At 43.7% G+C, this 14,612-nt stretch overlaps 1 protein-coding gene across 1 annotated transcript in view; it reads right to left on the bottom strand.

Moving 5' to 3' along the window:
* LOC130709334 (uncharacterized) overlaps positions 1-14,612 on the bottom strand; it is a 149,445-nt gene that overhangs the window by 24,034 nt on the left and 110,799 nt on the right. Inside the window, exons 12-13 of the mRNA XM_057557846.1 lie at positions 11,063-11,200; positions 2,364-2,501 (exon numbers count right to left, since the gene is read on the bottom strand). Of these exons, the coding sequence (XP_057413829.1) occupies positions 2,364-2,501; positions 11,063-11,200 (276 nt within the window). The remainder of the gene's footprint in view (positions 1-2,363; positions 2,502-11,062; positions 11,201-14,612) is intronic.

A 14,612-nucleotide genomic window follows, 5' to 3' on the forward strand; every position in this document is an offset into this window, starting at 1 on the left:
CACTGCTCCTCACACGCCACGGGTCTATGTGCCTGTGGAGTTCTCGGGGTAAGTAGCACCGTTCTTATTTCACAATGAAAAAGTAAGGCTTGAGACGTAAGCCCAAGCTGCACAGCAGGCAAACAGAAAAAAGACTAGAATCGAGTCTCAGATTTTTCCAACTATGCCACAGTATTCTGTGGTCCAGGACTTAAAAAAAATTATATGAGAGAGTAAATAAAAAACAACAACATGTAGCTGATCTCTGCAAAAGCTATGTCTGTGACTAGGTGGTGTCTGGCATTCGTCATCTCCTGCCTGGATTACTACCGCCCTTCAATTCTAACAATCTCTTCTATTTCAACTGATCCTCCACATGGAAGATGTTCTCTCTCTAAAATATAAACTTGGCTGGATTGCTCTGTTGCTTAAAAATCTGTTGTAGCAATGCAACTTCCCTAACACGAAGCGTCTGCAACTTCTCCAGAGTCCCTGCTCATGCGGTCAATTCGGCATCGGCTACCGGTGCCTCTTTCCAGACACTCATGGGTAGTGCCTACCTTTACCAACATTCTAGCACGACTACGTTATCTGGAGTTACTGACCCACAGCCAGATCTCCACTTCAGCTCCTTCCTATCCAGGTGTTCTTGAGTGGGACATCACAGGAAGCACGGAAAAGAATTCTTCTTCACTCGGAGACTTTACTCTGGCACTCACTGACCGGCACACAGCTGCTTCCTCCGTGTTTATGGCAGCCCAGTATGATAAAACTTCAGACGCCAATAACATGGTCCCTCTCTATCCATCGCTTTCTGCCAGCCTTGCTCAGGGAACACCGTCTCAGATTCCAAATCAGGGGCATAGCCGCCTGTCACTTCCCCTACCAGGAAGGAAGCCAGGTAGATTACTATAACCAAGGCACACTGGGGTCTTTACTGTATGGAGAACTTGGCTCCTGCCTGAAATCCTATGGCTCTGTGTCACACACAGGAAGTAGGGCCTCTGTGCAACCAGAAATGGGAATGGGACTAAAGGAGACTCAGCCCACAAATATCCGACCACCAGCTTCCCCCTCTGCAATCTGCCACCCTGTGCCTGCTCAACGCATCACAGAAACAAGTTTTCAAGGTGAGTATACAAACGGCAGAGAAAGTTGAAGAATGAGGTCGGCGTTCAAAAATGGGGTCAAATCGACAGCTGGGAAGTGGTGTAGAGACAGGTAGAATTTAGATCCTGAGCCTTTAATAACCACTACCTTCGCTCAGTGCCCTCTGTTTTGAGACTCTATAGAAGAACACCTAGGGCTTCCCTGGTGGCGCCGTGGTGAAGAATCCGCCTGCCAATGCAATGCGGGGGACACGGGTTCGAGCCCTGGTCTGGGAAGATCCCACATGCCGTGGAGCAACTAAGCCCATGTGCCACAACGACTGAGCCTGCATTCTAGAGCCCGTGAGCCTCAACTACCGAAACCCACGCGCCTACAGCCCATGCTCCGCTACAAGAGAAGCCACCGCGATGAGAAGCCCGCACACCGCAACCAAGAGTAGCCCCCGCTAGCCGTAACTAGAGAAAAACCGTGCACAGCAATGAAGACCCAGTGCAGCCAAAAAAATAAATACGTAGAATAAAGAAGTTCAAACAATAAATAAATAAATAAACATAATTTAAAAAAAAAAAAAAAGAAAAGAACACCTCATGCAGGAGGGAAGGTGGGAGGGCCACTGTAAAGGTCATCTATGCTACATGTACAAGAACCCCGAGAGCACACCAATAGGTACCACATTTTTCACTGCTGTAGCCGATCACTCCCCCTGTACTATACCACACTGTGGCACTCCCTTCCCTCATCTACTGCTATAGTCTCTTTGGAAGGTGTTTCAGAACTCTTGTTATGAGAGTGCCAGTTGAACTGTCCTCACTTCCTTCATTTATACCAGGATTTAAGACCTTGTGGTCCGAGAGCCTGTCCAGAGAGCAAGCAGGCTAAGACTCTGTCTTTGTTGATACATTTCATCAGAAAGGGCTCTACCCCCTCTCCTAGTTCATGGTGTGAAGTGTTCTTAGCCTCTCAGGAAAGTGGGGAGAATTGAAAGGACTCTAGATGAGAATGCTAGGCTTTGTAAAAGATTTCAGTGTTTTAAAAATAAGACTCATTTTGTATTGGACTTATAACAGTCCTATGAAATACAAAGAAAGCCAAGAATCAGTGACAGGAAATGATCACCAGTGAGAATTACAACAGTCACCGCTTACCTCGTAGCATAGGGCACTGTCTATGGTCCTTAAGAAGAGTTAGTAGAAATGCCTTGCCCAGCTTGCCCCTGAACCCCTTGAAAGGTACACGACTGCTGTGTTGGTCTTTAGGGGGAGCATCTCACTTACCAGGGACTGACTTCTCCCTTGATCCCTCTGTAGTGATGGAGACTTCCCTGGTGATGAAAAATTCCCTGGGATTGCAACCTCCAAGCCAGACAGCTTTCCTATGGAATAACAGAGAGCTTGTCAAGATGAAACACCAGTCTGCGGGAGAAAGGGAAGAAGAGAATGATGGACATCGTTTCTGGGAAACTATTTTTACATTATGTTTTGTTTGTTCCTGGTAAAGAAACTGAAATCTTCTTAACATTAAAACAAAATCTAAACCACTAAATTCAATAACACAGGAATATAACTTTCGAAAAACATTTCTTTGGCTGCGCAGCATGTGGGATCTTAGCTCCCCAGCCAGGGATTGAACCCACGCCTGCTAGCATTGGAAGCGCAGAGTCTTCACCACTGGACCACCAGGGAAGTCCCAGGAATATCACTTTTAAAGGAGAAGGTATAAACCCCTTGGTTACATGAACTGGAGATTTTTAGTAAGAAGTCAATATATTTGTTGTTAGGCACATTTTATGTTAGGCTGTCTCCCTGCACAGGATGCAGGCGCCTTGAAAATGGAAATCATATCCCTCTAGAGTACGTCCCTCTTCTTTCTGCTTTGCAGTTTGCTGCTCCGCTTGTTCAACCCCACCTAGTAATAACCTATACTTCCCTTGTTCCTGTTTTCCCATCTGGAAAACAGACAAAAGGCAACCAGACAACGCAAAGGTCTCAACAAATAAGGGATATCCAAAACCAGAGATGGCCAGAACTTCTGGATCCCTCATGAAACCTAGCCCGGTGTTCATTACGTAGGTATCATTAATACATGCGTGTTGACTGAAACAGTTGAAACTCAATTCTTCCACTTCCCAGTTTAGTTTTAGTCCTCATACAAAACCTGATCATCAAATTCCTTAATGCGAGGAATCACGGTGAAAAATAATATCTGAACTGACTTCTGTCAGATGAGTGAGAACTACGGTTAATTCAGTGTATCTGAAGCATAGAAAGTGAGGGCACAAGTGGCACAAGATGGGGCTAGAGAAGCAGAGAGGACTCTAGACCACGCAGAGTCGTAAAGGCCAACACTGTGTTTTCTAGTCTCAAAACAATGTTTGTGAGCGATGTTTATGAGCAATGTTCCAACTTGCTTTGAAGGTTTCTTGTGTGAAGAATGGATTGGAAGGAAACAAGATATATGGACACTAGTTAGGACCTAGTCGCAACAGACAGGCAAGTTCAGTATTAGGATGTTGAGGAAGAGCTGACAGATTCCAAAGAAATGCAGGAGATAAACTGAAGCGGGCTTAATGGGGTATGAGATGGAGGAAAGGAAGGTCTTAGGGAATTCAAGGGTTTACCGCATACATGAGCAAAGTCTCAAAGTTAATCATTTGAACGTACAGAGGTAGCTCTCCCAAATGACACCGGTTAGGAAGCAACGGTACGCCCTTCAGCATTCCTAGAGACAACACAAATCAACTGTTTCGATGGAAAATTCGGCGGGACCCTTGATTTCCATGGGAATACAGAGAAAAGAGACACTGATCTGGCTTGCAGGTATATTTAGGAAGTTGTTAGCCTGACATCACATACTAGTATCATGTAAGTAGGCCGTCTGAAGTAGGAAGCTTAGGGGAAAAACCTTGAAGAAAACTTAAAAGCTTAAGCCACACCTCTATACTACACCACCTTTCACAATTTCTTCTCAGATAAGCATCATCCCCATCAGTGAAGAAACTCGTATCTCCTAATAGGAAAAACAGGCCTAAAGATTCAGTGTGTGCCTTTGGAGGTCCCATCTATGCGCTATCTTCCTGGGACCAGAAAAGTCCCCAGGAAGATCAATCTTTGCACCCCTGAAAGCTTACCACCAAGGAAAATGACTAGGTCCATAGATTTCCTCCCTCAAACCAGCTTACCTCACACAGAAATCATTAGCAACTCAGCCCTTACTCACATGATCACAGTCACAAGAGTGGTTAGGGAGAAAAGCACTAACCGGGGGAACTAAAACAGAGGCAATCCAGGCCAAGTTGGGCTGGTGGCAGGTATCTGCTCCTTACGCTCGGGTGCATAATGCGACTCACCACAATGCCTTTTTCACAGACCCTTTTGAAAGTTTCTCCACAAAATCCAACAGCTCAACTTAGTTCATGACGCTTCAAGGTCAACGATCGTCAAGAGAAAAAACATGCAATATGTCTTACAATGTTGGATTCCTTACAAATAGGACAAGGAAATAGCCATGTAGACAAAACCAGAGCATTTGAACACATCTGTATTCTACAAACACACCAGTGAATGCTATCAATAAGGTACTATGACATAAAACAAAATGAAAACTAGATGTGAGACTGTTCTCTTCAGTGTACAGACTTCATGGCAGTTGCTGCACTCTCTAGCTACTTATATCTTTAACTCTCTGTTCTGTGAATACAAAATGAGGCCCAAGTGTGTCAACTTGTTTCCCGCAGAAACCAAAAAATCTACATGCATCTCTTTTCTCCTGTGCCCTTTCACCTTACCTGCTCCCAATTCTCCACCAATGTCCTCCTCTTTCTCTAATTATTCTCCTCTTCATTTTGCTTGGCCTTGCACCCAAGCATGCAAGACAGAGAGTCCTAGAGGTCCAAGATTCGAGAGTGGCTGTTTGCAAGGGGGAGGAGATTACAGTAACTGCCACACTGTATATACTTCTGTGCAAAGAAAAAGGGACAGTGTTCAGAACGTCTCTCACATAGAAAAAGAGCTGGATGGCAGGATACCTGTGTGGCCCAAGGAACTGGAGCTAGCAAATTACGGGCAAAACAATTGCAACCAAAGGCTGGAAGAGGAAAGGTCTGCAACCAGCTCTGTCTCCTAGCTCTCTGGTATTTGCTGCCAACGGGCAGAGTCGATTTCGTGAAGCGTCAAGCACTGAAAAGAAGACTCCGGCTGCTGGAAGTTGACAGGAAGTAACATCCAGTGCAAGATCAAGGCTTGTCCTAGAAGCAATGCCCATAATGGAAGGAAAAGAAAAAAAAAAAAAAAAAGAAGAAGAAAGCGGAAGAGAAATGTTAAGTCGCAAGTCCAACCTGGCCCCCAGCCTAGCCCAGCCCAAGGAAGGTAGGAGTCAAGGAGAAGAAACTCAAAGAGAAGAGCCTTGGACCACAACATTCTCCACAAGGTACACTCAACAAACTTCACCCTACTCTTGAACCAAGTTACAAAAAGAGCTTCTTAATCCCTACTTTTGCTCCTTAAAAGCTGCTATCAGCTCACTCAGTAGACACATATGATTTCAGAACAACTGTAATAGTTCAAACTAGATGGCTCTTTCCTTCCTAAGGATTATTAATTAAATAACATCTATATAGCTCTAAGTATATGATACATAAAATAGAATACTCTGTAGAATATAAGTAACTGTTAGTTAATTATATTAATGAGCGTCTGTAAGAAACGTTGCAATGATTTCCCTAATGGAAGAGCCTGGGAGAGGTAAATCTGTCTTCTAGGATTTCCTCCCCAGAGCTCAGAAACTTAGGTGTTGTTTTAGCTCTCCTACACTCTCTTCACCCAACCCCGCCTTCCTGTTGGGGATCGGACCTCCCTACTGGCTAGCTCATACCTTTCAACTGCCTGCTTTGTGACATCACTCTCCTACCAAACCTACTACCACTTGGTAGAGTCTTGGGGTTTCCGTGGAGCTGTTTGGACCAGTAACCAGTGACCTCTGGACTGGACACGTGCGCCGTTCAGCTGCAGCCACTCAGACATCCTCTAGTGTTGTCTCCTCAGCCCTTGTACCTGCAGTTGATCTTTCCTCTTCTCTGACCATGTCAGGTAAGAAAAGAAACTTTGGAAAGTTTTGCGTTCGATTTCTTTGGCCCCTAAATTGAGTAGGAGATTCAAAATAGCATGGAATAATGAGGGAAAGTATTGAACTACAAGTCTGGAGACCCAATTTCAGTTTTGACTTTGACGTTTACTATCTGTGTGACTTTGGACAAATCGCTGACTGTCTCACAAAGCCTGCTGCTTTCCTTATCTGTTACGTTAGGCTACCACATTGGGTTGATCACTCTGATCCCCTTCTTTTCCAGTATTGAGCCTTAAAGGGTACCCATGGAGAAAAAATGAAATCAGAGACTTCTCAAGAGGGTTTCAACAGAAACATAGAAAAGCCAGGTGACATAGAAAACTAGCAATGTATACCAAGATGTTTCATCTCTAATGGTCTCCCCCCACTAGTATTGCGACCAGCTGAAAAGAGAGAATAGGGAGAGAGGATGGAGTACTGGGCTATATAGGGAGGCACAGAGTCAAACGTAAGGAAGTTGAGGATTGTTTTCATTAGCACAGGCCAACAGGAACCAAGAGATGGGAAAAAATATAAGAATGAAGAGGGAAAGCATAGAGGAGCTCTCAAGAAAAACGTACTTTGCAATGGAATGTTGATGGGAACCAAAGATTTTAAATTAAAGCAGAAACAGCACAGAGGGAAATCTGCTCAGAGCAGGGCAAAACAAAGTTGATGGTAGCAAATCCTTACATTAACAGACTAAGAAGGAAAGTCAGGCCAGAACAGGGGATCACCAGGAAAGGCAGCTTATCAGAAAAGTCATACTCCGTTTTCTTTCTTTTATTGCCTCTCTGAATACAGTTGGCGCTTGACAGTTTTGAATATAAACATTTTAGAAATATGTTTTGGAAATGATGCTTCCTATAAACAAGAAACCAAAGTGGTTCTCTAGGGGGTTGCTTTTCAGTGTTTTATTCTTTCTAACTTTTAAACTAGGTAGACATTTTACCAGTTAAACATTTTACATGATATCTTCTAAATTGAATCAGAAGGACTAGTTCCTTTGTGTGATATGTAGGTTCTAAGGCAAGGTTGCTTTTCATTTTTACAGTTATTTCCTTCCTAACACAGAGAGCACATTGATCAACAGCCATCGTTCGCTTGTAGATCTTAGCTACCGAAGGAGAAAAAGAAAAAGTCAAGCCCCACATCTCTAATTCCCCATTTAGGGAATTCCCTGGCGGTCCAGTGCTTAGGACTCGGTGCTTTCACGGCCAGGGCCACGCGGCGCGGCAGAAGAAACAAACAAACAAACATCCACATTTATCGAAAACAATATTGTGGAGTCCTTTGGATTTTCTGACATTTGAAAATCGTTTTTTATTGGATTCTAGGGATGATGGTTTTTTGAGGTTTTGGGATGTCATCTTCCTGGATGTTGAAGATGATTCTAATCTAAGTTCTAGGATAAATACAAAAACCTTCTTGATACTTTTTAAGCTTCCTTTCTGCTTACTATATGAGCTATATTCATTGAAATATATATTTCTCCTAGGCTTAATATCTGTTACTTGCTGGGTAAAAATATGAATGAGCACAATCATGAAACTCTTTTACCCTTATTATTTTGCTGTCTGCTTCGTACCGCTTTTCATTGAAATACTTGTCTATATATGTTGTGGCTACCTATACATTCCACACTTATTGCATTCTGTTGCTTGTTATGCATTTTTTACTGATAAACCTTCTCTGTCTGTATGCATTGGCTAGGAATTCATTCACCTCTATCACCTCTATCGTGTTTTTTGGTTAATAGTATTCACTAAAATAGAGTGGGCAACATTCACTTTCATAATATTGCATGGATGGTACAGAATGTCATTTGTTAGTAAATTCATTAGGCTTTGATACTTGCCACATACCCCAGTTTTCATTAATATCTATGGATTTCTTTTTCGTTATGTAATATGCTTGTCATGATTTTTCTTTGTCTTTCTAGAACTTATTGTATCTTCCTCCATATAAATCATACGCAATATATCAGCTTATTCATCTATTAATTATCACTGCTATTATTATTGGTGGTGGTGTTATAACCACTTTATAGATGAGTAATCTGAAGTAATCAGATAACTTTTCTCTTTCCAAAAGCACTTAAGATATCCACTTCCGGGTAATCATTTTGAGGTAGGATGGGAAACCAGGCTTGAAGAGGGCAAAAATGACTCTTTCAATTCACCAGTTGGACTGAGCTATACGTCAACTCTAGGTAATAGCGTGGGAACTGTACAAGCAAAGGGAGACCCTGAAGACGACAATGGTAATAGCCGTACTGTTTTCTAATGGACAAAAAAAATGCCTATATTATAAGTTCTATTTCTCCTGCTTTCTGGCAGTATCATGCTCAGAGTAGAGTCCTGGCAAGGAAGTCAGGATACTGAGGTTCTGAAACCTGGTAAGGATACTAACATAATGAGAGAACTTGAACAAGTCAACCCGACCTCTCTGAGCCTCAGTTTCCTTACTCACGAAATGAGACTGAGAAAATCGAAGTTCTCTAAGGGCCTCCTAGTTCTAAAATGCTTCCAGTCTAGGAAGTAGCATAGAGGTCAATACGAGTGCAGGCTGAAGGGAAAGACAGGGCAGGGAGAAGGTTGCTTCCAGCCTAGAGAACAATGTCTGCACCATACCACTTGGCTCTTCTGCCCATCCGCGCCCAAGATGGGAGCACAGGCAGTTAATACAGAAGACTGGAAAACTGCTCAGTCCTCACAGCCATCATTAACTGTCTGATTTTGGGTTTCTCAGGAAGTATTGATAGTAGAGGTGTCCTGATAGCAAGAACCTTAAGATAATGCTGTTCCTCAAACGGACTGAGAATTTCTCAACCTCCCTGAGTTTTTCATGAGCCTCTTGTTCTTCCAGAAAATTTCCAAAATCCATCTCTCCTTGGAACTCTGAATTCTCTGCAGCATTCTCTTCCTGTGGTGCGCAATGCAACTTCCCTAACACGAAGTGTCTGCAACTTCTCCAGAGTCTCTGCCCCTGCCGTCAGTTCGGCATCGGCTACCGGTACCTCTTTCCAGACACTCATGGGTAGTGCCTACCTTTACCAACATTCTAGCACGACTAGGTTATCTGGAGTTACTGACCACAGCCAGATCTCCACTTCAGCTCCTTCCTATCCAGGTGTTCTTGAGTGGGACATCACAGGAAGCACTGAAAAGAATTCTTCTTCACTCGGAGACTTTACTCTGGCACTCACTGACCGGCACACAGCTGCTTCCTCCGTGTTTATGGCAGCCCAGTATGATAAAACTTCAGACGCCAATAGCATGGTCCCTCTCTATCCATCGCTTTCTGCCAGCCTTGCTCAGGGAACACCGTCTCAGATTCCAAATCAGGGGCATAGCCGCCTGTCACTTCCCCTACCAGGAAGGAAGCCAGGTAGATTACTATAACCAAGGCACACTGGGGTCTTTACTGTATGGAGAACTTGGCTCCTGCCTGAAATCCTATGGCTCTGTGTCACACACAGGAAGTAGGGCCTCTGTGCAACCAGAAATGGGAATGGGACTAAAGGAGACTCAGCCCACAAATATCCGACCACCAGCTTCCCCCTCTGCAATCTGCCACCCTGTGCCTGCTCAACGCATCACAGAAACAAGTTTTCAAGGTGAGTATACAAACGGCAGAGAAAGTTGAAGAATGAGGTCGGCGTTCAAAAATGGGGTCAAATCGACAGCTGGGAAGTGGTGTAGAGACAGGTAGAATTTAGATCCTGAGCCTTTAATAACCACTACCTTCGCTCAGTGCCCTCTGTTTTGAGACTCTATAGAAGAACACCTAGGGCTTCCCTGGTGGCGCCGTGGTGAAGAATCCGCCTGCCAATGCAATGCGGGGGACACGGGTTCGAGCCCTGGTCTGGGAAGATCCCACATGCCGTGGAGCAACTAAGCCCATGTGCCACAACGACTGAGCCTGCATTCTAGAGCCCGTGAGCCTCAACTACCGAAACCCACGCGCCTACAGCCCATGCTCCGCTACAAGAGAAGCCACCGCGATGAGAAGCCCGCACACCGCAACCAAGAGTAGCCCCCGCTAGCCGTAACTAGAGAAAAACCGTGCACAGCAATGAAGACCCAGTGCAGCCAAAAAAATAAATACGTAGAATAAAGAAGTTCAAACAATAAATAAATAAATAAACATAATTTAAAAAAAAAAAAAAAGAAAAGAACACCTCATGCAGGAGGGAAGGTGGGAGGGCCACTGTAAAGGTCATCTATGCTACATGTACAAGAACCCCGAGAGCACACCAATAGGTACCACATTTTTCACTGCTGTAGCCGATCACTCCCCCTGTACTATACCACACTGTGGCACTCCCTTCCCTCATCTACTGCTATAGTCTCTTTGGAAGGTGTTTCAGAACTCTTGTTATGAGAGTGCCAGTTGAACTGTCCTCACTTCCTTCATTTATACCAGGATTTAAGACCTTGTGGTCCGAGAGCCTGTCCAGAGAGCAAGCAGGCTAAGACTCTGTCTTTGTTGATACATTTCATCAGAAAGGGCTCTACCCCCTCTCCTAGTTCATGGTGTGAAGTGTTCTTAGCCTCTCAGGAAAGTGGGGAGAATTGAAAGGACTCTAGATGAGAATGCTAGGCTTTGTAAAAGATTTCAGTGTTTTAAAAATAAGACTCATTTTGTATTGGACTTATAACAGTCCTATGAAATACAAAGAAAGCCAAGAATCAGTGACAGGAAATGATCACCAGTGAGAATTACAACAGTCACCGCTTACCTCGTAGCATAGGGCACTGTCTATGGTCCTTAAGAAGAGTTAGTAGAAATGCCTTGCCCAGCTTGCCCCTGAACCCCTTGAAAGGTACACGACTGCTGTGTTGGTCTTTAGGGGGAGCATCTCACTTACCAGGGACTGACTTCTCCCTTGATCCCTCTGTAGTGATGGAGACTTCCCTGGTGATGAAAAATTCCCTGGGATTGCAACCTCCAAGCCAGACAGCTTTCCTATGGAATAACAGAGAGCTTGTCAAGATGAAACACCAGTCTGCGGGAGAAAGGGAAGAAGAGAATGATGGAAATCGTTTCTGGGAAACTATTTTTACATTATGTTTTGTTTGTTCCTGGTAAAGAAACTGAAATCTTCTTAACATTAAAACAAAATCTAAACCACTAAATTCAATAACACAGGAATATAACTTTCGAAAAACATTTCTTTGGCTGCGCAGCATGTGGGATCTTAGCTCCCCAGCCAGGGATTGAACCCACGCCTGCTAGCATTGGAAGCGCAGAGTCTTCACCACTGGACCACCAGGGAAGTCCCAGGAATATCACTTTTAAAGGAGAAGGTATAAACCCCTTGGTTACATGAACTGGAGATTTTTAGTAAGAAGTCAATATATTTGTTGTTAGGCACATTTTATGTTAGGCTGTCTCCCTGCACAGGATGCAGGCGCCTTGAAAATGGAAATCATATCCCTCTAGAGTACGTCCCTCTTCTTTCTGCTTTGCAGTTTGCTGCTCCGCTTATTCAACCCCACCTAGTAATAACCTATACTTCCCTTGTTCCTGTTTTCCCATCTGGAAAACAGACAAAAGGCAACCAGACAACGCAAAGGTCTCAACAAATAAGGGATATCCAAAACCAGAGATGGCCAGAACTTCTGGATCCCTCATGAAACCTAGCCCGGTGTTCATTACGTAGGTATCATTAATACATGCGTGTTGACTGAAACAGTTGAAACTCAATTCTTCCACTTCCCAGTTTAGTTTTAGTCCTCATACAAAACCTGATCATCAAATTCCTTAATGCGAGGAATCACGGTGAAAAATAATATCTGAACTGACTTCTGTCAGATGAGTGAGAACTACGGTTAATTCAGTGTATCTGAAGCATAGAAAGTGAGGGCACAAGTGGCACAAGATGGGGCTAGAGAAGCAGAGAGGACTCTAGACCACGCAGAGTCGTAAAGGCCAACACTGTGTTTTCTAGTCTCAAAACAATGTTTGTGAGCGATGTTTATGAGCAATGTTCCAACTTGCTTTGAAGGTTTCTTGTGTGAAGAATGGATTGGAAGGAAACAAGATATATGGACACTAGTTAGGACCTAGTCGCAACAGACAGGCAAGTTCAGTATTAGGATGTTGAGGAAGAGCTGACAGATTCCAAAGAAATGCAGGAGATAAACTGAAGCGGGCTTAATGGGGTATGAGATGGAGGAAAGGAAGGTCTTAGGGAATTCAAGGGTTTACCGCATACATGAGCAAAGTCTCAAAGTTAATCATTTGAACGTACAGAGGTAGCTCTCCCAAATGACACCGGTTAGGAAGCAACGGTACGCCCTTCAGCATTCCTAGAGACAACACAAATCAACTGTTTCGATGGAAAATTCGGCGGGACCCTTGATTTCCATGGGAATACAGAGAAAAGAGACACTGATCTGGCTTGCAGGTATATTTAGGAAGCTGTTAGCCTGACATCACATACTAGTATCATGTAAGTAGGCCGTCTGAAGTAGGAAGCTTAGGGGAAAAACCTTGAAGAAAACTTAAAAGCTTAAGCCACACCTCTATACTACACCACCTTTCACAATTTCTTCTCAGATAAGCATCATCCCCATCAGTGAAGAAACTCGTATCTCCTAATAGGAAAAACAGGCCTAAAGATTCAATGTGTGCCTTTGGAGGTCCCATCTATGCGATATCTTCCTGGGACCAGAAAAGTCCCCAGGAAGATCAATCTTTGCACCCCTGAAAGCTTACCACCAAGGAAAATGACTAGGTCCATAGATTTCCTCCCTCAAACCAGCTTACCTCACACAGAAATCATTAGCAACTCAGCCCTTACTCACATGATCACAGTCACAAGAGTGGTTAGGGAGAAAAGCACTAACCGGGGGAACTAAAACAGAGGCAATCCAGGCCAAGTTGGGCTGGTGGCAGGTATCTGCTCCTTACGCTCGGGTGCATAATGCGACTCACCACAATGCCTTTTTCACAGACCCTTTTGAAAGTTTCTCCACAAAATCCAACAGCTCAACTTAGTTCATGACGCTTCAAGGTCAACGATCGTCAAGAGAAAAAACATGCAATATGTCTTACAATGTTGGATTCCTTACAAATAGGACAAGGAAATAGCCATGTAGACAAAACCAGAGCATTTGAACACATCTGTATTCTACAAACACACCAGTGAATGCTATCAATAAGGTACTATGACATAAAACAAAATGAAAACTAGATGTGAGACTGTTCTCTTCAGTGTACAGACTTCATGGCAGTTGCTGCACTCTCTAGCTACTTATATCTTTAACTCTCTGTTCTGTGAATACAAAATGAGGCCCAAGTGTGTCAACTTGTTTCCCGCAGAAACCAAAAAATCTACATGCATCTCTTTTCTCCTGTGCCCTTTCACCTTACCTGCTCCCAATTCTCCACCAATGTCCTCCTCTTTCTCTAATTATTCTCCTCTTCATTTTGCTTGGCCTTGCACCCAAGCATGCAAGACAGAGAGTCCTAGAGGTCCAAGATTCGAGAGTGGCTGTTTGCAAGGGGGAGGAGATTACAGTAACTGCCACACTGTATATACTTCTGTGCAAAGAAAAAGGGACAGTGTTCAGAACGTCTCTCACATAGAAAAAGAGCTGGATGGCAGGATACCTGTGTGGCCCAAGGAACTGGAGCTAGCAAATTACGGGCAAAACAATTGCAACCAAAGGCTGGAAGAGGAAAGGTCTGCAACCAGCTCTGTCTCCTAGCTCTCTGGTATTTGCTGCCAACGGGCAGAGTCGATTTCGTGAAGCGTCAAGCACTGAAAAGAAGACTCCGGCTGCTGGAAGTTGACAGGAAGTAACATCCAGTGCAAGATCAAGGCTTGTCCTAGAAGCAATGCCCATAATGGAAGGAAAAGAAAAAAAAAAAAAAAAGAAGAAGAAAGCGGAAGAGAAATGTTAAGTCGCAAGTCCAACCTGGCCCCCAGCCTAGCCCAGCCCAAGGAAGGTAGGAGTCAAGGAGAAGAAACTCAAAGAGAAGAGCCTTGGACCACAACATTCTCCACAAGGTACACTCAACAAACTTCACCCTACTCTTGAACCAAGTTACAAAAAGAGCTTCTTAATCCCTACTTTTGCTCCTTAAAAGCTGCTATCAGCTCACTCAGTAGACACATATGATTTCAGAACAACTGTAATAGTTCAAACTAGATGGCTCTTTCCTTCCTAAGGATTATTAATTAAATAACATCTATATAGCTCTAAGTATATGATACATAAAATAGAATACTCTGTAGAATATAAGTAACTGTTAGTTAATTATATTAATGAGCGTCTGTAAGAAACGTTGCAATGATTTCCCTAATGGAAGAGCCTGGGAGAGGTAAATCTGTCTTCTAGGGTTTCCTCCCCAGAGCTCAGAAACTTAGGTGTTGTTTTAGCTCTCCTACACTCTCTTCACCCAACCCC

The sequence above is a fragment of the Balaenoptera acutorostrata genome, chromosome 12 (assembly GCF_949987535.1).
Source record: "Balaenoptera acutorostrata chromosome 12, mBalAcu1.1, whole genome shotgun sequence".
Classification (NCBI taxonomy): Eukaryota; Metazoa; Chordata; class Mammalia; order Artiodactyla; family Balaenopteridae; genus Balaenoptera; species Balaenoptera acutorostrata.